Source organism: Centroberyx gerrardi, chromosome 8 (assembly GCF_048128805.1).
Source record: "Centroberyx gerrardi isolate f3 chromosome 8, fCenGer3.hap1.cur.20231027, whole genome shotgun sequence".
NCBI lineage: Eukaryota > Metazoa > Chordata > Actinopteri > Beryciformes > Berycidae > Centroberyx > Centroberyx gerrardi.
This window is the reverse complement of record NC_136004.1, coordinates 29,674,617-29,697,866: the sequence shown is the minus strand read 5'-3', so window position 1 is coordinate 29,697,866 and position 23,250 is coordinate 29,674,617. Positions and strand designations below refer to the sequence as shown.

At 43.7% G+C, this 23,250-nt stretch overlaps 2 protein-coding genes across 4 annotated transcripts in view; both read left to right on the top strand.

Annotated features, from left to right (window-relative positions):
* Nucleotides 1–4,986, top strand: part of atp8b5a (ATPase phospholipid transporting 8B5a) — a 53,287-nt gene extending 48,301 nt beyond the window's left edge. For both annotated transcript variants that reach the window (XM_071903630.2, XM_071903631.2), the window contains 3 exons: nt 408–546; nt 1,178–1,308; nt 1,626–4,986. In XM_071903630.2, coding sequence (XP_071759731.2) covers nt 408–546; nt 1,178–1,308; nt 1,626–1,955 — 600 coding nt within the window. In that variant the 3' untranslated portion in view covers nt 1,956–4,986. The remainder of the gene's footprint in view (nt 1–407; nt 547–1,177; nt 1,309–1,625) is intronic.
* A 9,158-nt stretch (nt 4,987–14,144) lies between these two features.
* dapk1 (death-associated protein kinase 1) overlaps nt 14,145–23,250 on the top strand; it is an 88,383-nt gene continuing 79,277 nt past the window's right edge. The window contains exons 1-2 of one of the 2 annotated variants that reach the window (XM_071903629.2): nt 14,145–14,199; nt 14,875–15,060. In XM_071903629.2, coding sequence (XP_071759730.2) covers nt 14,999–15,060 — 62 coding nt within the window. In that variant the 5' untranslated portion in view covers nt 14,145–14,199; nt 14,875–14,998. Of the gene's footprint in view, nt 14,200–14,495; nt 14,573–14,874; nt 15,061–23,250 lie in introns of those variants that run through there. The other variant, XM_078285325.1, reaches the window with a different exon arrangement.

Below are 23,250 nucleotides of genomic sequence, written 5' to 3'. Positions count from 1 at the left end.
TCTCTGTCTTTCTCTCTCTCTCTCTCTCTCTCTCTCTGTCTTTCTCTCTCTCTCTCTCTCTCTCTCTCTCTCTGTCTCTCTCTCTATCTCTCTGTCTCTCTCTCTCTGTCTCTCTCTCTCTCTCTCTCTCTCTCTCTCCCTCTCTCTCTCTCCATCTCTGTCTCTGTGTCTTTGTCTCTCTCTCTCTCTCTGTCTTTCTCTCTATCTCTCTGTCTCTCTCTCTCTCTGTCTCTCTCTGTCTCTCTCTCTCTCTCTCTCTCTCTCTCTCTCTCTGTCTTTCTCTCTCTGTCTCTCTCTCTCTCTCTCTCTCTCTCTCTCTCTCTCTCTCTCTCTCTATCTCTCTGTCTCTCTCTCTCTGTCTCTCTCTCTCTCTCTCTCTCTCTCTCTCTCCCTCTCTCTCTCTCCAGTTGGGGTTGGAGATGTCCTACTGGACAGCGGTTAACACATTCTTCGTGTTGGGCAGCCTGGCCATGTACTTTGCTGTGACCTTCACCATGTACAGTAACGGCATGTTTCTCATCTTGCCCTCCTCCTTCCCTTTCATAGGTGAGTGGTGAACTCTCACTAAATACAGTGGCTGCAGTTATTATGCAATTATTAAGTATTAAGTAATCTATGGCCTTTATTGACCTCTATTGGCGACCAGTAGGAACACTGATAGATAGATAGATAGATAACCCATCCTCTTAAAGTCGCATTTTCACAATAGAGACAACTAAGCTAGCTAGTTAGACCAGAGATCCAACAGAAACATTTAGCGAAGAGGTAATATATGACAATGCAAATAACTGTAATAATACTGCTTTGTTATTTGTTTATTTGGCTTGAGAGCAAGGGTTTTTAGGCTTTATAGCTGGAATGCCTTGCGGTCGCTCACTCATAGCACCATCCTGCATTCTTGAGCAGTTGAAAATGTAGGTGGGGGGAGGATATTGGGAGTGTCTTGAAATTTCAACAGGAGGGGAGACTTTGTTCTAAAACAGAGATTACAGTCCTGAAAGTGAGTTTTGAGATATATTGTGGTCACGTTTAATCAGACTTACTGCCCTTTAAGGTTAGGCATGTAATGGTGAGTGTTAAGGTTATAGTCAAGAAATTATTGTAGTGAGTAGAAAGTCCTCAGAAGTATAGTAATACAAACCTGTGTGTGTGTGTGTGTGTGTGTGTGTGTGTCCAGGAACAGGCAGGAACTCTCTTAACCAGCCGAACGTTTGGCTGACCATCCTCCTCACCTCCATCCTGTGTGTCCTTCCTGTGGTCACTTACCGCTTCCTGTTGATTCAGCTCCGCCCCACCATCAACGATAAGGTACAGGTGTAGCCATTGTCCAAGTCCCACTTTTTACTGTATGCATGCTGAGCTACTGTACAGCACTTTGGCTGAATTAACGATAAAAACTTTAGGAAAATTCATTGCCCTATTTTTATTTATTGGAGGTTACGAGGAATGGTCTGGTAGCTGGTTGGTTTACAGTACTGTTACAATATTCTGATTCTTGAATGCCAGTGTGGCCAGTTCTAATGTACCATAGATGCAGGATAAATGCAAAGGGGAAAGTGTTTGGACAAGACAGTGTGTCTTTAACCCCCATCTTGATGTCTGTCACTGTCTGCCCGAACTTTCAGGTGATGTTCAAGGTGCGGCGGGCCAAAGCAACACCTCCTCCTCCGCCTCGACGTACTCGCATCCGCCGCACCAGCTCCCGGCGCTCGGGCTACGCCTTCTCGCACGCGCAGGGCTACGGGGACCTGGTAACATCGGGCCGGTACCTGCGCCGCCCCGCCTTGTCGCGGTCGTCGGGTTTCGCCCACGCGGGACGCACCACCACGGGCTTCAGTCCTATGGGACGATCAGCTGGCTACAGTCCTACAGGACGCCCCCAGAACGTCAAGACCGAGGACGTGGAAGTGACGTCGCTGCAGATGTACAGGACTGTCCGAGATCCAGCCTTTTGAGGGATGGTGGCTAAAATCTGAGGAGGTGTCGGAAGGACCAGCGGAGAATATCCGGGATGCCAACTGAACAATCGAATGTCATTGGCTGTCAGATGCGTAAAGCTCCCATGATGTACATCCTTACCGTGAATAACTTGCTTGGGCTTTCCAGAGAACTTCATGTAAAAGGTTTTTCATAATCACTTCGTCTCTCGTCCGTCCAATCACTCAAGACGAGTTTGAAGAGTGCTCGGCTTTCGCTCCAGGAATTTTACTTTATAATGTTTTATCAAAGGTAACTACCACACAGCATGTAGCCACTTTCGATGGGTACATGGACCACTTTGTATTCAGCAAACAACCAACATGATAATGGACAACTATCCATGAGATTATGGCTCAAACATGTCTGACTCCATGAGAAAAAGCCTCATGTAGGGCTTGGCTCCACATGGGAGACTGACCAATTGAAATTATTCTGGAATCAATACTAAAAATTCATGTTTTGATGGGAACTAGCCCAGTTGGGGGGTGTTGTGTTCAATCATTAGTTTTAGAAATTGAACACAATCTGTGTTAATCCCTGTAGGCAGAGGTGAATGCAAGCCTCGGGGATCAACTCAAGTTCAGGCAGAAGTTGATGGAGGAAGACAGTGTCATCATGTTTACAGACTACCCAAGGTCTATCACATATTCTTAACCCTGGGAGTCCAGATGCATTGCAGGGCTTTGTATGGAGAACATCGCCAGCATCGCCAGTTTGCATAAAATGTTTTAATTATCTTAAGCATTTTATTTTCCTATCTTTAAAGCTGTACTGGGCAACTTAGCACTTTGCCGGCCCCAAGTGGCAGCAGGAGATAACTTTTAATTTTTGAAAGTTTGAAAGATTTCATTACCCAGAGATTATGCAATGTGACGTCAGTAAACTGCACACTCCTCTGACCTAATTCTTCTTTGTGGCTGGTAGGGTTGGAGATGGTGAAGCAGGTTCAACCATCATTGGAGAGTCCAGCCTTCTCCGGATGTAGCACTTGCTTGCTGTTGTTTAGGAGAAACTTTTGTATTTCCCTCTGAAGTTTTGATTCAGCACTTCCTGTGTACCGAGAAAATTTCCTGCCAGTGACCATAACCAACACCTGAAATTACAATAGGGCAAATCTACAGAGTCTCAACTAGTCAGGATGGGACATGTTTTTCTGTTGCAGCCCCAATTCGTGATTTAAACTAATTAGACGGGTGTGTTTTTACATAAAAATCTTGTCTAATGCAGCGTTGATGATTTGTTGAGGAGCCTTGAATAGTTTCTCGAATGTGTCTTTACCGTTTAGGGTTTATATTTTGTGTTTTATGGTAATTTCAGGCATAACACTGCAACTGAGAGTCTCTAATTACCATAGCAACCGCTTGCTGCACAATTTCTATGGACTGTCAACTGCTCAGCAGAGATCATTAGGACTCAAGTTTATACCTCATTTTACAATGAATTATAAATTCATTAGATATTAAATCACATGATGATTAATTGTTTTCTCCAAATCTGTTTATTTGCTTTGGCTAGAAGCAACAAACTAGCTGTCTATACAGAAAAGGCTTTCAGACAATCAGCACAGCTTGGTGGATAAAGTTTCTAACCAGCGTGGGAAACTAGTGGTCTAATTTAGCTGTTATCTGTCCCACTGGCTTGAATCCTACTAAACACTCAGACATCTTTCTTTTTGAATATTGTATCAATTATTAAATTTATTTAAAAAATATCAGATATCACATAACTGCGTAATGACTTGAGAAACCATAGAGGCTGCCTTAATTGGAAATTCCCTTATGGTGCTTTGTGGAACACAAAAACATAATGTTCCCTTAGCTGCAAGATAAGGATGGTGGAAAATTAGTTTTATGCAACTCAGTCAAGGACTAGCAAAATGAACCAAATGTATCAGAACAAAACATTTTTTTTTTATGCAACCAGGCGGTTTTCCAAATTTGAACCTGTGGACAGCTGCTGGACATGCTCCTGTGGTCCATGGGATCAATCTTTAATTCATTATTTGGTGTTTGGATGTTTATACCAAATGGGATTGGTACCATAATTATACAATAATAATAACAATATGTTATATATTATGGCAAATGTTGCCCATAATTTTGCTTTTCGATTTCTCATGGTATCCTTGAATGTACAGTTATTGGTTTTGGTTACTTGTACCGTTTTCGAGTTGAATTTAAACCAATAAGAAGGGACGACGGATGTTGTGACATCAGATGAAAGCAATCTATTGCTGAAGCCACTGTGGTGAATCTGAAGTGTTACCACAGTGTTATTCTGTCCAATGCTGCCCAATATTGAATGTACTGTGTATTGGCTGTGAACCAAAGATTTTTGCAAGGTTTTTTATGTCATAGTTTACTCTAAAGAAAATTGATGCTCATCAGACAGAATCTGATGCTAGAGGTTAGCGTGGTGAAGCTGGCTTACATCATTGATAGTGGGCCTACTTCAATACAGGGACGCATTCAGTGTAATCTGTTCTTTGTGGAAAATGTTTTTAAGTGCAAATATACAGATGAAACATTGTAAAAGCCCCACTATTCACTTCATGCTTGTAAAACGATTGCTGTACTTTGGCTCCATTTCCCAAGAGAAATGTTTGGGAAAATCAAGTTTTGCTCAAGTTACATTATGCTAATTTGGTTATACTCTGTGACATTCTAAGGAGCATTGCCTGCAGCACTATTGCAGGATAGATGCATTAAGGGGGGCTTCTACAGTGTCCACCACTGTAGGTATTTCAAGTTATTTTGTACAGTATTTCTATGGTACTTTAACTACCATTCCAAAATAAATTACAACCTTATTAGTAAATTCAGATATTTATCAATTTATAACTACTCTCTGTAGCCCTGAAGACTGAGACTGCAACATAATATATTTTGCAAACTATTTGATGACTATTACTTAAACATGACAATAAACCTGGCGAATTATAGCATCGCTCTTACAGATAAACATTTTGTATAATTTTGTACCTTAAAAATGTTTTTACAGTAATAAAATGATCTGAAAGGTCAAGAAGATATGTCTTGTTTGTGCAATTGTACTTCTTACGTTTTGTATTACTTTTTTTGTATTTGGAGACCAGCAAACCATTTTTCTTCCATGGGACGATCAGAATGCAATAGCATTATCAACAGCTGTTGGAAATAAAACAAATAATTGGAGAATAATTCATATCTAATGCTGCTAAACAGGCCAGGGATCAGTCAGTAACACTGCTGGGACTGACCGGTCCAGGCTGTGAGCTTGAGAAACCTTGCTCTATCAGATTTTACACCCAAGGCATTTTTTTATTATTTTTAAGTTATGGAGGTCCAACAGTGTATCTGAGCATAGCATATTCAGCATATTTCTATGATGTGTTTGGAGTACAGTATATCTGGCACACTGCCACAATCTCTTATCTCTTATGGTGATAATCAGAACATGATGTATTCACCTCTAATAGATGTGGAAAGAGTACCAATATACCAAAGTATCGTTACAATGCTGAAATGTTACGTAAGTACAAATTACTGGTACAAAAAATCTACGTAAAATAAAAAGTTGCCCATTTAAAATGTGCTATAATTCCCCAAAAAGCACAGTCGTCAATTTAAAAATAATGTTGCTTTTTTAATTATAAAAGCTGACAATTTGGAGAGTCGTCTTCAAAACGTAAGCAAACTTTCAATGTCAGTATATTCAATGTGATTTCTACAAGGTTTCATATGCAGTCTCTGTCTAATAAACAAGGAAATGAAGCAGAAGGTTGTGATTGTGCTCAGTCAGATAAATGCTGCTGTAGATGCCGCTCTTAACCAGCAGATGGTGGAATAATCCTTTACAGCAATACAGTCCCAGACAAACCAAGCAACTTCAGGTCTATGTTTTTCCTTAAGGCATAATACTGGCAAAGCATGTTTTACTGTAGGGCCAATGGGGAAAATGATCCATTATGGCTACATACACAACATACAAGATTTAATATTTACACACATGTAAAGTATATACATGTAACATAATATGATTTATGAGCTGGACTGGTCATCATGTTGAAGGTTTGGTACAAAAGAGGTGTACGTGACATTTTGGCTGAAAATGAGTATATCACTGGAAAGCTCTTGTTGAGCTCTATCTGAAGTTCAAAAGCAATCCAAAACACACAAGTGGAAACCCTTGATTCAGTTTGATCTGCTTAATAGCTTTGAATGTCAATTTTCTGAATTTTAATCTCTAAAAAAAGGATGAATAGGTCCTATATTATGTTTTAAATACAAAAGATTCAACCATTTAAAGTTTTGGTTTTGCTCTTTTGCTCTTGATGCACAAGGCTTCTGTGCTCAAACCAAGTCAACTATTTTGAGATCAAATGTAAAAGGAACCCATATGAAGAACTTGGACTAAGTTTTTGTAAATTCTTCAGGGTTATCAGTGCATGCTGTTTAAAAAATGCATGTGAATATGAAAGATAATTTGGGCTTTAAATTCATGTGTTTGTCAACATGAATTTAAAGCCCAAATTATCTTTCATATTCACAGTGGCCAGAATTACTGGTTTGAAATCTACAGACATCACCCTGTAACCCCAGACTGGATCTGAAGCTGGTGATATTGTGCTTTGTAAGTCACAAAGTAAATCATGAACTATCATTACCTGAGCTCTAAACTTATTAACTTGCTCCAGGCTTTCCTCAAGTCAACTTTGCATCCGTTTTTCTCAAGCTGCATTATCCACTTCACAACTGTATGCTTTTCAAAGTATTACAACACTTGTCACCAAACTGGTTCTCTCATTCAAGGTGCAATCCTTAAAGTGAAAAACAAACTAAAAGCAGCTCAGCCAAGCTATGGTATGAGATTCATAAAAACACAGTTTCAACAGGTGCCTGTGAGAAAGCTAAATGGAAGTTTTGAATATATATTGTAATTAAAAATGGCCCTGATGTTTGTAAATCTTGGAATATACAGTATGCTGCTGTAGTGAGAAAATTGTGCTAAGCTCATTGTCATCTCTAACGATCTCTATTCTTCAAGAGCTTACAGTAGGGGTGTAAGCATAAATGATTTACTGAGAAACAAACTGCACAAATTAGAGCAGGGGGCCCCCGTCGACCTTTTGCTCTCTGGGACTCATTATGACATTGATTTGCATTGTACATGCTCACTCAAGGTGAAGTGTTACATGTTGGACCAGTGTGACCCTCATATCAGTGTGACTCATAGCTGTCCTGGTCTGGTCACTTTCCTTTACTGTCACAATGAACAGACCTGAGACCAGTTAGTAACAGGGAAACTGCCCCCATAGACTTCATCCAGCTGGGCTCAGTAGTGATTGCAGCTTGGGAATTTCATGCTGCACATTAACAAGTGAAGCAAAGCTTCTCAAATGACAAAGACAAACAAACAAAAAAAGATACAGATAAGTCTAAAGTTGTTATTGTTATTGGGCCAACTATTGCTGGTCCAGCATTACATAATTGTACTTTAGATTATTAAAGAATATTGTGTCCCTATTCTATTGGGACATTTACATCTATTCAACTGATAACAGTCCGCTAGCCTGTTAACTCTTGTGAAAATAGCAATGAGCAGGGTCCTAAAATGATGCACATGCTTAAAGACCATGAGTGACGTAGTTTCATGATAATGCTTTCAGTCATATGGCATGGATGCAGCGATCATGGCTGCTGTGGCTGTTTGACAAACAAAATAATTACACACAACAAACGTTGTGTGGTGAACTTGTGACAAACTATGAAATGGAAAGAATTTGACAATATTTCCAAAAACAGCCTTTAACTGAACTCCTATGATGATTAATCCAGCTCCTTTACTTCCACCTGTTTCCAATCAGCCCATTAGAAAGAGAGAGCAGTGATTGGCTGTCAAACCAGGTTAAAGTAACTGTACCAGTGTTTTCTGTCATTGAACCAGTGTGGAAGGACAGTTGTGGTTGTGTGGGTCAGGTGGAGATAGATAGAGGCTTTTGGGTTTGCATCTGATCATAGCTCTGGCTGAAGCCATGGAATTTGTCATACGGTAATTTTCAAAGAGCCAGTCTATCTGATTTCACACAGACAGTCTATGCATCATGTTAAAATGTTTACACTGTCTAGAATGTTTTCTGAAGTGATTGAGGGTATTTGGTCTAACAGTCAGTGTCTTGTCTAGGGTGGTGCTGCTGTCATTGCTAGCTGTTGGAGGACTTCAAGCAAGCATTAAATGTAAGATCAATGCATGTAATTTACAATTGTTCATGGCTTAAGGTCTCACATCTCAAAATCCTATTTACCAAATTGAGAAACTGATGTTTATATTGACAACCATACATCAAGTTTTTGGTTTTGTCCCAGGGTTGAGAAATATACCAAATATGGAAATAATTTGTCACAAGACAAAACATGAGAAATTTCTCAGTGTAACATTTTGTGCCTGAAACTGTAAAATTTGCGTTTGATTGCAGCTTACCATGATGGCTTTGAGTCCTACTCTGAAAATTCTGGTGCCAATCCACTCGGTAGTTCAGGATACCAGCCTGACAACATTGGCTCTGATGAATCCTTAAGCAGCTTCCAGCCACATACTACCAGTTACGGATCAAATTCAGGTTCTATCAATAGTTACAGCCCCAGCAACTTCCTGGGTATTTCTTCTGACTACGTGGCTGTTGAGCCCAGTTTTGGAAGTGACAGCTTCTCTTCTCCCAATGGAATGGATTCCCTTAAAAGCTCTGGCTACTCTGACCAGTCAGGTTCTTATCCTAGTTGGAATGGTGGATACAACCAAGGGCAAAGTGTCACTTATCAACCCCAGCCTCAGATGCCTAGCTACCAGCCTCAGGTGCCTAGCTACCAGCCCCAGCCTCAGGTGCCTAGCTACCAACCCAAGCCCCAGCCTCAGGTGCCTAGCTACCAGCCCCAGCCTCAGGTGCCTAGCTACCAGCCCCAGCCTCAGGTGCCTAGCTACCAGCCCCAGCCTCAGGTGCCTAGCTACCAGCCCCAGCCTCAGGTGCCTAGCTACCAGCCCCAGCCTCAGGTGCCTAGCTACCAACCCAAGCACCAGCCTCAGGTGCCCAGCTACCAACACCAGCCTCAGGTGCCCAGCTACCAACACCAGCCTCAGGTGCCCAGCTACCAACCCCAGCCTCAGGTGCCCAGCTACCAACCCCAACCCCAGCCTCAGGTGCCCAGCTACCAACCCCAACCCCAGCCTCAGGTGCCCAGCTACCAACCCCAACCCCAGCCTCAGGTGCCCAGCTACCAACCCCAGCCTCAGGTGCCCAGCTACCAACCCCAACCCCAGCCTCAGGTGCCCAGCTACCAACCCCAGCCTCAGGTGCCCAGCTACCAACCCCTGCCTCAGTTGCCCCAGGGGTCAAGCTACCAGGCCAAGCCTAAACAATATGAGAACCAACGCTTTCAGCCAAGGTCCCAGGTGCCGAGCTACCAGCCCAAGCAGCCCCAGGTGCCGAGCTACCAGCCCAAGCAGCCCCAGGTGCCGAGCTACCAGCCCAAGCAGCCCCAGGTGCCGAGCTACCAGCCCAAGCAGCCCCAGGTGCCGAGCTACCAGCCCAAGCAGCCCCAGGTGCCGAGCTACCAGCCCAAGCAGCCCCAGGTGCCGAGCTACCAGCCCAAGCAGCCCCAGGTGCCGAGCTACCAGCCCAAGCAGCCGAGCTACGAGCCCAAGCAGCCCCAGGTGCCGAGCTACGAGCCCAAGCAGCCCCAGGTGCCGAGCTACGAGCCCAAGCAGCCCCAGGTGCCGAGCTACGAGCCCAAGCAGCCGAGCTACCAGCCCAAGCAGCCCCAGGTGCCGAGCTACCAGCCCAAGCAGCCCCAGGTGCCGAGCTACCAGCCCAAGCAGCCCCAGGTGCCGAGCTACCAGCCCAAGCAGCCGAGCTACCAGCCCAAGCAGCCCCAGGTGCCGAGCTACCAGCCCAAGCAGCCGAGCTACCAGCCCAAGCAGCCCCAGGTGCCGGGCTACCAGCCCAAGCAGCCCCAGGTGCCGAGCTACCAGCCCAAGCAGCCGAGCTACCAGCCCAAGCAGCCCCAGGTGCCGAGCTACCAGCCCGAGCAGCCGAGCTACCAGCCCGAGCAGCCGAGCTACCAGCCCGAGCAGCCGAGCTACCAGCCCGAGCAGCCCCAGGTGCCGAGCTACCAGCCCAAGCAGCCGAGCTACCAGCCCAAGCAGCCCCAGGTGCCGAGCTACCAGCCCAAGCAGCCCCAGGTGCCGAGCTACCAGCCCAAGCAGCCCCAGGTGCCGAGCTACCAGCCCCAGGTGCCGAGCTACCAGCCCAAGCAGCCCCAGGTGCCGAGCTACCAGCCCAAGCAGCCCCAGGTGCCGAGCTACCAGCCCAAGCAGCCCCAGGTGCCGAGCTACCAACCCCAGCCTCAGTTGCCCCAGGGGCCAAGCTACCAGGCCAAGCCTAAACAATATGAGAACCAACGCTTTCAGCCAAGGTCCCAGCAGCCAAGCTACCAGCCCCAGGTGCCGAGCTACCAGCCCAAGCAGCCCCAGGTGCCGAGCTACCAGCCCAAGCAGCCCCAGGTGCCGAGCTACCAGCCCAAGCAGCCCCAGGTGCCGAGCTACCAGCCCAAGCAGCCGAGCTACCAGCCCAAGCAGCCCCAGGTGCCGAGCTACCAGCCCAAGCAGCCGAGCTACCAGCCCAAGCAGCCCCAGGTGCCGAGCTACCAGCCCAAGCAGCCGAGCTACCAGCCCAAGCAGCCCCAGGTGCCGAGCTACCAGCCCAAGCAGCCGAGCTACCAGCCCAAGCAGCCCCAGGTGCCGAGCTACCAGCCCAAGCAGCCCCAGGTGCCGAGCTACCAGCCCAAGCAGCCCCAGGTGCCGAGCTACCAGCCCAAGCAGCCCCAGGTGCCGAGCTACCAGCCCAACCAGCCCCAGGTGCCGAGCTACCAGCCCCAGGTGCCGAGCTACCAGCCCAAGCAGCCCCAGGTGCCGAGCTACCAGCCCAAGCAGCCCCAGGTGCCGAGCTACCAGCCCAAGCAGCCCCAGGTGCCGAGCTACCAGCCCAAGCAGCCCCAGGTGCCGAGCTACCAGCCCAGCAACAATTTTGGTTCTTATTCCACCTCTGCCCAGACTGAAGGTGCAACCGGCAAAGTGGATGCAAATGGGTGAGTTAATCTCTTGGTCTCAGATTTTGACCTGGTTTTTCTTGTCAGTCTCTTTTGCCTGTTCAAGAAACTGCATTAGCTGTTCATGTGGTGTTGGTCTCATTCAGGTTTGGACTGGAGCCACCTAAATTATGATGGCAGTGGGTTGGGATACAGGCCCAGCCAGGGGAATTCTGAGATGGCAGAAGAATGAAGGGAAAGAATAGGCTACTGTTTTGGAATTGCCTGAATATTCATCTGGCCGTCGCCCTATGCATTCTCATGCAGATTCCTGATTACTGCTCTTGTCTTTGCAGACCATACACCTTCGAAGATGCTTCAAAGACTGCCTTCAACTGATGGGGCCAAGTTGAACTTCATCTTGTATGTGATGGTCTTTTGGAAAAATAAAATGCAACTGTATATTCTACCTGGGTGTGGGACCTCATTTATTTCCTCATTCATTGTGAAGTAGAACAGCATTCACTACTACTGCTAGCAAATACTGAAGAGGCCATGTGACTGTTTACTTGAACCTGTTTTGGTCAAGGAACTGCTTGTGCAATTTGCTATACATGGATAGGGGATACCACTGAATTTCATTCATATGCCTAGCATGGTTGGTCTGCAATTGAACATTCTTATCTCCGAGTCTGTTTGGTCTGCCACTTTATGGTATAAGAAGAGATCACACTTCAGTTTGTACACAGAAATTCATAGTGGACTTTACTGCATTCATAACAAGAGGATGCTGTAAAATGAGCACATCTACATAAGATGCTTGGTTAGTAGGAAAAATGCAAGTACACTCCACTTAAACTTGAGCCATAAGACAATTGTTCTAATTCTCTGCTTCCCTGTTGAGTCATTCTGTACTAATGATTCAGTTGAGCTAATTCTCAAAAGTTCTTTGACATGCTTGTGATGGGCATTTATCATGTTACCTTGTATCACACTATTGTATACAATACTGTTCTTGGGGCAGGAATGGTGTACTGTAGGATTATACTTGATTTGTGTCACTTAAGGGTTTGTTTTAATGCAGGGGCAACCACTGATGGTACCACTAAAGCAGGTAGGAGTTCAACAGCTTGCTCAAGGACAACCTTTAACTTTGTGGTTACAGAATGCTCTAATGCTGTATTAACACATGGGGAAAGAAAAGGGATACAGAGCTTCCTACTTCAATACTGTTCACGTCAGTTTTCAGGTTATAGGCTAAATGCTATTAGAAATCAACGGACTGAAATTTTGGACTTCATGAATTCTGACAACATTGAGTCAAATGCCTGTAGACACGATTCATTTAAAACTAATTTCATGTGACAGTTTACAACTCTGAAATGCCATAGCACGACCCAACTACTTGCTGTTTCATTTACATTTGTTATGCTGTAAACATTAACTCAAATGTATCATTCACTGTCTTAAGTATGAAAGTGAGAATAATTATCACCAATAACCAACCAATGTCTATAGGAAACTTCAATCATGGTGTGTGTGTGATGCTTTCAAACTGGTTCGAAAGCATGAACACTTCCAAGTCATTGCTTTTAACCTTCTAATCATTCAGACATCAAATTATTTCTATCTTGAATAAAGCTATAGAGGTAGTGGGATATCAATTTACTTCTGATGCAATATTGCCTCTTTAATGTTTTCCTGCTACTGCACAAGTTGCTTTGAGAGATGTAAAACAAGTGCAAATCTGCAGCACAGCTTTGATGCATAATTGATGTTGCACTGTAGCAACATCGTGATCCATGACGGTAGAAGTGATACGGAGAAACAAAGAATGAAGAAAATAAAAACTTTTTTTCATCACAGAATCAACTGTTGCTAGTGTTTGCTGCTAGCTATACGGCACCATTCAAGTGCCCCAACTTGAAGCTAATGTATAGAAAGGATATTGAAAGGGGTGAATGTTGAGTATCCTGGTGGAACATGTGGTCTAAGGCATGTAAACACGATGTCCTGGCTTCAAATCTGTCCCAATTAAGACCAATTGTCACATGTTATATCCCCCTCTTTCTCTCAGTGTTTCTTGTCTTTCTAAACTTTGAACTGTCTAAAAAGGCAAAAGTAATCTTTAAAAAAAAAAAGAAAGAAAGGGGTAAATGTTGGGATTCAGGGGGGCCCGTACTTGACATTGTCTAGGTCCCCCAAAACACTATTTCCGCTTTTGGTTATGGGTTAAAATTTAACACCCAGCAGGGGACAGGTCAAGTTTAAAGCGGGGTACAGAAGGAGGAGGTACACGCTTTGTACCAGTAGTCGCATAGGAAGCGGTAGTCTGTTGTCTTTTTCAGGTAATAACACCTTAAAGAATGATTTTGTGTGGTTGTTTTTTTACTCCATCACACCTGTAAAAGTGAAAGGTGAGCAAAACTGTGGTTACCACAGAAAAGTGAAAGCTTTGCCGCCCCCCTGTGACCGAAACAGTGGTTTCACCCTCTTTCCAACCGACGGACACCAATGCTGCATTCATGTCATATGGAAAACACGGAAGATACAAGCTTGGAAAATACCGTTCACCTGAAATTTCGGTTGGTAAATTACTACTTGGGGATGCGGGATTTGGGGACGGGCGCCAATTTCTCCGACTTCCTTAACGTCAAGTAGGAAATAGCCTCCCTAATGGCATATTCACTTTACATAACAATAAATAAAATGACCGATTTTTATCACATCAGGTATTTTGTGATGGCACTCAATGTCATGGCAGGACACAACTAATTTACTTGCTGGATTTTTCGTTTGTGGTTGACATTGCAGTGTTTGGTATACAACATGAACTCGCATGTATCATCACTATGTGGATTTGTGTTAAATGTAAAGAAGCTGATCACGAGCAATCAAAGTCTACAGGAAGTGTCTACAGTGGCTTTTGGCAGCTGCAAGCACTTCCAAGTCGTTTGCTTTCACCCAACTGCTCGTTCCGACGGTTATTCCGAGACGACCTGAACGCAGCACCAGCCCAGACTGGGTTACATTGTTAACGTTAGATTTCTCCCGTGCACGGCAACATTTTGTCTTCCGTGATCCAAACCCGGGTCCCACGCTTCTCCAAAACGCATGAAATCTCGGATATACGTGGCAGCAGGACAGACACCAGCAGACTGTAAGATACTTTACAAATTACCCATACATTTGTTTCAGTTTCCCGACAAAATCCCAGTAACGCTTGGCTACATTCACGATTCTGAATATCAGACTGCACAGGAATACACAGGGGCGAGTCAGGTTTTAATTTATGGAAAGCTCAGTGCGTTGGCTTTTAAACGTTGATATTCGGGTTGTGACTTTTTATTACATAGCTTAATTGGCGAAACACCTGCCCGAGTCCTCCCAGGTCTTTATTAAAAGGAGACAGGCTATGACTTGACCGAGCAGTCGTTTTCTTTGCTGGACTAAGGAGGAGGAGTAGCGCTGCTGTTGCTGCTGCTGGTGCCAAAACCGTGTTTCCCTTGGCTACACCAAGCTTTTCACGGGAGGTTATTGCATTCCTAACTAGCCAGTGATGACACAGTTATGGTTATATTACTATAGGTTATAAAACTGGAAACCATTATAGCCTGTGTGTGAAAGAAACGTGAGGTAGTAGAGAGAAAAGAAAAAAATCAATACTATGACTCGTGACGTCGCCCTGGAGGTGCAGGTTCACTGCTCAGTTTGGTTTCCTTCTTTTGTTGATTGAACTCCCACCTAATGCCAACTCAGGCACTTCACATGGCTCTACTCTAATGGTTTTCTTTCTTTTCTTTTTCTTTTTTTTTTTTTTTTTTCCGTTTGGAAGCCCAAATATGAGGAGGGTTCGCCGTCACCCCGTCCAGACCGGAGGCTGGTAGGGATGGTGCTGCTGTGAGGAGCCGTGCTGCCGTTTCGGAGGACTAGTCGGGAGCAGGAAGCGCCTCGACAACATGACTGTTTTCAACCAGGAAAATGTTGAGGAATTTTACGAAATCGGAGATGAGCTGGGGAGGTGAGTTTTTACTAATATCTAACCTGAGAGGGAATGACTCCTTCTGTCAGAAATAAGTATTCTGAATGCGTCTGAACTTCCTCTTTGTAATGGCCGAGGTGTGAGAATCCCATCTGGGCACATACTGGGAAAAGATCTTTTCTCAGGACTAAATATCAATGATCCTTTTGAATTATACAGTAGCATTTAACTCATCTGTTATTTCCATTAAGTGTTCACGTGATATGTTTCCATGCAAATGATGGTCTGCTTGCCATGCTGTGCACAAACAATACTCTTCACACATGCAAAACGCCTTTGGGTGCATTAGAACTACCTTATGCATACAGTTGGCTTTTATGCATGCATCGATCCACACACATGCACACACTTAACACAAACACTGATGCATACACACACTCATACAAGCACACATATGCCTATACACACACACACACACACACACACTAAAGTGGTTTCCAGATCATGCATCCCCCCACAGAGAGTGTGTCTGATAGACGCTGATTAATGCGGTCCATAATGCATCACTGTCAGTGATGAAGAGGTTAGCGTTGCTTATTGTAGCCGCTCTCCCCGGAGATTTATTGCAGGATGGAGCAGACACCATCGTTCTGCATCTTTACCGGGAGAGGATTCACATAGCAGCTTGGCCTGTCTCAACTTCATCCTGTCCACGTTTGGGTGTAAGGGGGGGGGGGAGAGGTCAAAAAGGAAAGGAAACAGTATGATGAATGTGGACTCAGTTTGTGTAATTCATTCAGGGATATGAGCACATACTGTGGAAGACAGATAGATTAAAACAGTGCATGCGATTTGTTTTGGAGAGGAAAACTGTGCTTGGATGACGAGGCAGTGTGAGGATATGAAGGCTGTTAAGGCAAGACATGATATGCTCTCCCTACTGTTTGTTGTGTATAATACCAGATTGTGTCATACATTATTGCGGCACCAGGATGAACTGGTGGCTTTCTTCTTGTCAGCTTCAGTCGACTGTTGCATAGATCAAGACCTACGTTACGTAACGGCGAAGACAGGAATAACACAAGCAAGGATGTGTTTTTCCCCACAGTGTGTGGAAGCATAATGCAACAGGAGAAGCAAACGCAATTTCTCAGATGACTGTCAGAAACAAGGAAATTGATCTCCATGTGCTTCTGGTTATCAAAGGGACACATGTACTCCATTTTGGTAATAAACAACCAATTGTTTTCTGTTCTCCAGGGACTGTCTGGCTATACTGCTTCTCATTCTAGCGCGCCGCTCACCCTCCTGCGCTGTGGGGGAGAACTGAAGTTGCTACTGTAGCTGCTTCATTCTCCTACTTTGGTAATAGAGACGGTGGGGAGCTTTGTCTAATGGCATTGAATTACTGGCTGGAGGTAAAGAGACGGCTATGTGACGGTGATAGTCTCATTTGGTTCTCGCTCCTATGAGGATCCATTCTCGCATTGCGCTCTTGTTTAGGACAGTAGAGATTTTGGATTGGGTTGTCTGCCACGATCGGATGAGGATTATTCATTTTGCCAACATCTGGAGTTTTGAAATATAGAAAACGTTCTATTATCTTGTATCATGTCTCAGTACTAGGGCTGCAACTAACGGTATTTTCATTATTGATTAATCTAGCGATTAATTTTTCAATTAAGCGGTTAATCATTTAGTCTATAAAATGTCAAAAATAATGACAAATGCCCATCACAAGTTAAAAGCCCAACATGATGTCTTAAAATTGCTTACTTAGTCTGACCAGCAGGCAAAAAAACCCTAAGTATTCATTATAATGATATAAAACGGAGAAAAGCAATCAAATCTTTGTGTTTGTGAAGCTGTTATCAGCAAATCTTTGGTATTTTTGCTTGATCAAAATTATAATCGATTAATTTTCTGTCGATCGACTAATCGATTAATCAACTTATCGTTTCAGCTCTACTCAGTACTGTAATATAGGCCTAGGTATCCACACAAGCCAGAATTTGAATGCGGTCCAGTGAGATTACTATGGAGATGACAGCCAAACAGTCTTGGTGGGTTATTGCACAATGTTCTCATCACAGGGTTTTCATTTTTATATGAGACAGCAGCATCATATGGCTGGGAGGATATAGGCTGCAATGCACAGTGGAAAAAATGCTATGTACTTTTAGATGGCCTAGTTAATCTACAGCATGGTCGTATAGCTCTACAGACACAAGTTAAAGCCTACACTTGATATTCAGATACTGATTGTATCAGTATCTGACTATATTATTATTATTTTTTAAATACAGCTGATAAAATCTACCAAATGAATGGAAATTAATATCCTGCTTTTGTGCTAACTGTTTTGCATTAGCTGTTGGAAATGTCCTGCACTTTTCTCTAGACGTTGGTTATGAAGTTCACATGCTCTGTTTACACACGGGTGTTTTTTATAGGATTTGCCAGTGTTTTTCACTTGCTTTGACATGGACGGATTTAGGATAAAGCTAAGTTAGTTTATGATGAAAGCTGGTGAGCCTGTCTGTTCATTGGCTAGATTACAGCGGCGTGACCTGTTCTATAATTCCTTGCACGCTTAAGACAGAGAGCCTTTTGATCTGACTGTACTCCAGGCCTGACTCCGGCTGGAGTTGGAATGAGGCCTGTTTGGTTTGGCAAAATGGGAAATCGCTCAAGCAGTGAGTTCAGCCTCTAACTGACACTGACACTGCCTGCTTTGGTGTGCATGGTTTCACTGAAGCCTGGTGAAACCACGCAGCTGACCTCCAGTTCTGTTGAGGATTGATTGGTTGCAGAGCCTCGCCTGGCAATTCAAAGCTAATGTATTCTACATGAGTCACCACACATTTAGTGTCTTTCTGTTTGTTTCTTTGTTTTTTTGGACTGGTTAACGTGGTCATCTTTCCCTAGAGGTCACAAAGTGGGTGACAGCTTGGCTTGATTCAAAGGCTACGGTTACACTTGTAGTTTAATGTGAGTTTTATTGTTCGATCACGCCAGGATGCATAAAGTGACAGATCTGGTCAGAAAAAAAGGCAAATTTTGCTCACATTGCTATCGGATCTTCAAATTAAGTAATGGAAGTGGTTAGGCTTGCATTTTGATTGGAATTCTGGATAGTCTAGTCGCAATCCAGCCACAGTGTGCATTCAAGCAGTGTAACGAGATGGAGAGGGGGAGAGTGGAGAAAAAGTAATGCAAATTTAAGTAAATACAGCCAGAGGAGACGCATAACAGTCATTTTCAGGCAAAGTGTGGACGCATTGTAAATTAATCCCATAAAATCCCATCTCAAAAATCGCATTGAAATTCCAAGTGTAACCCTAGCCAAAGTGAATCTACTGGAATCCCTTGTTAAAGCCTCTCCAAAGTCTTCACTGTATCCAGAATGATTGATTTATACGGCGTATATCTTGGATAACTGGCCAGCTTCTTAACCACCTTTATAGAAGCACAGAAGGCAACATGGAGAGCTGGAAAGATTAGAGGTGCAAAATGAACTGCCATTCAGAGACTTGCTTGTGTCAATGCACAACGCTCTAGCTGTTGTGCCTGTAGGCGAGGCATTAAGTTGTTACTTGTGGAGCTGCAATGAAGAAAGTGTGACTTTTCCAGGCAAATGCATCTGTGCTGAAATTCTGCTTTGTGAGCTGTGTCTAAAAAATGGCCAATTAGTCCGTTCCTCTGTTGTGTTTCCCCTTCAAGTGCTGCCGATAGAAATTGGCACTGCTGGTCTCCTCCAAACCTTCTCCACTAATAAGTCGAGCGCTGACCGCATCTGTGCTCAGTTGATCTCTCTAATTGCTTCGCAGATTGCCTGAAAGTTCCCACTTCATGCTCTGAGATCAGCGGGGAATTGCTGAAGGCCTTGTGGGCATTGGAAGCTAAGCGACACCCTTATTTGATGCCTCATCAAAATGATCTTGAAGTGAGGGGAGAAACGTCGTTTTCTGGGAAGAATCTTCAGTGGCGTTGAAGCGCCTAAGGGATTTATAGTGGTGGCGTGTTGCGTGGCTGTCAGACTGCAGGGATAAGCACACTCCACTGGGGCCCGGGGCCTCTGTAGCCTGCAGCTGGGGGACAGCGGCACATTGGAGGGCACGGCTCTCTTTTTTTTTTTTTTCAAGGGGGGAGCCTCTATTTTGGATTGTCCCAGGTCATCAGCCTTATAGCCACTGTTGAATCTAGGTTGCCACAACTTTTCCATCCATTGAGTGTTTTTGTTTAGCAAAGTAGAGCAGAATCCAAATCTGCGCAAGGAAACTGCCGTAGCAAAATTACTGTTGAGTCATTTGAGCTGAGTTCACGTTTTAAATTTCCGTGGTGTTTGGGTTTGTGTTTGGAGACCCGTTGACCGCACGCACTGATTTGGAAAGAAAGATGAGCTAAGACATCAGCCCAGTGTGGTAAGCCTTTGGTGTGTGTACCTTTCATGTGGTCCGCAGGGCAGTTTGATACTGTGTTAACATGCCGTCGGTGCTCTGCCTCTATCATTAGTCTGCATTAATCTGACTGCCGTGTGGCTCTCTGCCAATTGGTGTCCCCTTTGTGTCTATGGTGTGGGTGTCTGGGTGTGTGGTTTCCATTTGTAGGAGTGGGGGCGGGGGGGGGGGGGGGTGGTATTTGGGCAGGGATTCTCCAATGCAAGTTAAAAAAAAAAATAACTGTATTAAAGTGGGACTGCAATATGGGGGCACTCCATGGGGACAAAATTCACCTCAAAGAGAAATTTCCATGAATAGGAAATAGGATCATACTCTAGAAATCCATATATTACATGGTGATATGATTTAGATTTTCTTTTTTTCTTGAGAAACTGCTAAACTTTAAGCAGAGCATTATAAATCTACAGAATATTTTACCACATCAGTACTTAAAAGATAACATGGTACAAACCAGCACCAACTGATGCCATGCACACACTCCATGCAGACTGTGTCCCGGCTAGTGACCTAGATTCCCCCCCTACCCTGGCTTGCAGTATTGGGTGGGGGGGCATGCTGGGTAGCAGGAGTGGCCTTGGTGAGCCACCCCCCCCCACCCCTTCCCTCCCTTCCCCCCTCCCCTGGGAGAGGCAGCACAGTAGCATCATTCTACCAATGCACTGGTACAGTTTTTACATTTTACATCGCCATAACTGATTCCAAGTTGTCAGCTTTGTGTATCTGCTGATATCAAGTACCAATCTGATTCTTCCTCTTATTTTTGCCTCTTTTAATAACTGTTGTTAGTAAGCCCTTTGTTTTGAGGTAGTTAGCCTACAGCATGTCAGAAAGGGGAAAGGAAGAAATGCATAGCTCACACAACATGACTGAATGATGTCATACAGCTTCCTATTTTGACCTCAAATCAAAGCAAACGGTCATAACCCGTGACATCTTTATATAAAAACGTCTGTCTTGCTACTGTCTATCACAGACACAATGGTGATTCAACTTATACACATTTAACGAAAGATTTCTTATTGTCTGTCCTAAACATCCGGTGTCTGGTAGGTCTTTTCCCGGGAAAAATCCTGTGGCGCACAGGAACTGATGTATTTTACATTTCCGGATTGTTCGGAATCAATTGACAATCGATTGACAGGTGATCTCTGGGAAGTGCAGTGCAGAAACGTCACAGCAATGAGCGCGTCACACCAAAGGTGTCATCAAATTTAAAAAAACAAACATACACAGATGTCACAGATTACTACTTGAGCAGCTGTTTCACAAGTTATGTTTTGGCAGGATAAATTAATATTTGTATACAGATTTACGACATACGACGAGTGATCAATTTACGTCAATTTATTGGATATAATGATGGATAATAATGTTTTCCCAATATCTGATCCAGCATTTTAAGCCATATCAGCCCAATACTAATTGTTGGCATCAGATAGTTGTTGCCACCTCATACCCAGGGCCAAGAGGCTCAACTGAGAACTCACTATATGTGGCAGGATGTCATTCATAGAGCCACTTTATAACATTGATGGTAGAGTAACATCAGAAGGCTTATCCTTATCCTGGTTGCCATTATCGTGAAGGTATTTACATTTTAGGCATTTAGCTGATGCTCTTATCTATAGTGATTTACATTGAGTGCAAAAGTACACTAAGCTTCAGTTCATAGATCGCCGACAGTACAGTCAACCAATAGTAAGGAGTGCATGAGTCAGAGTGGCTTGACCCTAGGATGATAAGGATGAGAAGTGCTAGGAAAAGAAAAAAGAAAAATAAGAGATAAGGAGAGAAGTAGATGGTTATTTTTTTTAAGTTGAAGGTCGGTAGAAAAGTGCATTTTTAAACTTTACAGATTTACCAGTGGAAAATTTAGCTGCCGGGTTCAGTTTGTATGTTAGACTTTCTTTCTTCTTCTTCCTCTATCTGTCTTGTAGGTTAGTCTGTCCGTCTTTGTCTGGATGAGTTAAGCCTCGTGATTTCTCCAGACAGACTCCTCAAATTGCGGTCAGCTTACAAGTCAAATTGAAATCTGACTCATTTGGAAAGTCCTCGAGGAGCGTAATGAGTTATTTTCAATTAATCTCCGCAGTCAATGGAGGATAATTGGAAGGCTGCCAACTGTGTTAGCGGGTAAATGGCAGGGGTGTCACGCTTGTGCGTGTGTGTGTGTGTGTGTGTGTGTGTGTTGGGGGTAGGGTGGGGGTGGGGGGGCGCTGACAACCCATTGCGGTCAATGAAGAGAGGACTGCAGCCAGTCAAGCGTGGAAACTGAGGGGCTGTAATCACTTGGGAAGGACAACTTTCCCCTTTTCTGTCTTTCATCCACTGTATGTTACTTTGTAATACTCATACATCATCATCATGTTTTTTTCACCTGCAGTCCACAATAAACAAAACATCACCACGGATGACCCACCATCACTATACTGACTTATGAACAGAAACAAAACTCAGTGATATGGCACCATTAAATCTGATTTCATGATTTAAAGTAATAATCTGTGACATTTTCATATAAATAAATGTGTTGCTACTCTCTATCGCCGATTAGTATGACACAGTAGTGATTCAACCTATATCTAGTTCATGAAAGCTTTTACATTGTCTGGTCTAAACTCCCGGTGTCTGGTAGCTCTTTCCCGGGAAAAATCCTCTGGCGTACAGGAAGTGATGGGTTTTATATTTCCTGTTTGTTTGGAATAAATAGAAGAAGAAGAACCGGGTAGTTAGCATGAGCAGTGATAGCCACCATGGCTGAACAGACAAAGAAAAGCCTACAGAAACCTACAGAAACTTAAACTGCAGCAACAGAAAATCCAAGGAAAAAGACGTTACAGTCCCGCCCACACTGTTTGATTGACAGCCAGGTGATCTCTGGGAAATGCAGTGCAGAAACACCACAGCAATGAGCACTTAGCACCAAAGATGACGCTTGCCATCCTTCACCCAGTGCCCTATGCTTTCTATTTTGCAGAAATCAAAGAGATGTAATCGCGAAAATCTTGATGTAAAAAATGGAATGTAGATGTAAAAGTGGAATAACAGAATTGTGAGATTTTGGCGAAATTGTTGTGAAAATAGTAAAAACATTTGACATTTGGAGTAATTTCTAGTATATAAAGATATTTAAACATGGCAGCACGTAGAGGGAGCAGAGCTGCGTCTGTGGGATATTGTATGTGTATGTGTGCTTGGCTGTTTGCGCACATCAGAAAACCCATGTGGGTTTGTTATGGGGATGTTGAAGTCAAAATGTCAAAGCGATGATCATCCATCGGCTGTATAGGCCTGCAGGCAAATTCAAGTTTGTGTCAGTGAGTACATGCAGGTAGGCATGTGACAACACACTCAGCTTTCACATTGAGGGGTGAGGGTGCTGCACCCTTGTAATGTCCTACTAGATGTTCTGTTTGCCATGCACTTCTTCTGTAATTAACAACAGTACAAACCATTTATAACTAAGCAACAGGCGCCCACACATATTTTCTAAAGTACTTGAAAGTGCACTCATTTTTACACTCTTAAGTGACCAGTTTTGAACAATTCTGTGTTGGAAGCTTTCTGCATAATGTTTTTGAATGTGTGTTTTCATCTAACAGTCTTTTAGAGAAATGCTGTCTCTAAATGGATTCTAATGGATGAAATGTTTACTTTCATCAAAAAATATTTTAAGCACTGGGCCATGTAATATCAGTCCTTACAAGAATTAAAGATAATTGTTGAAAAGATTAACTCTGAAGGATAAAAGAATAACTATTGTAAG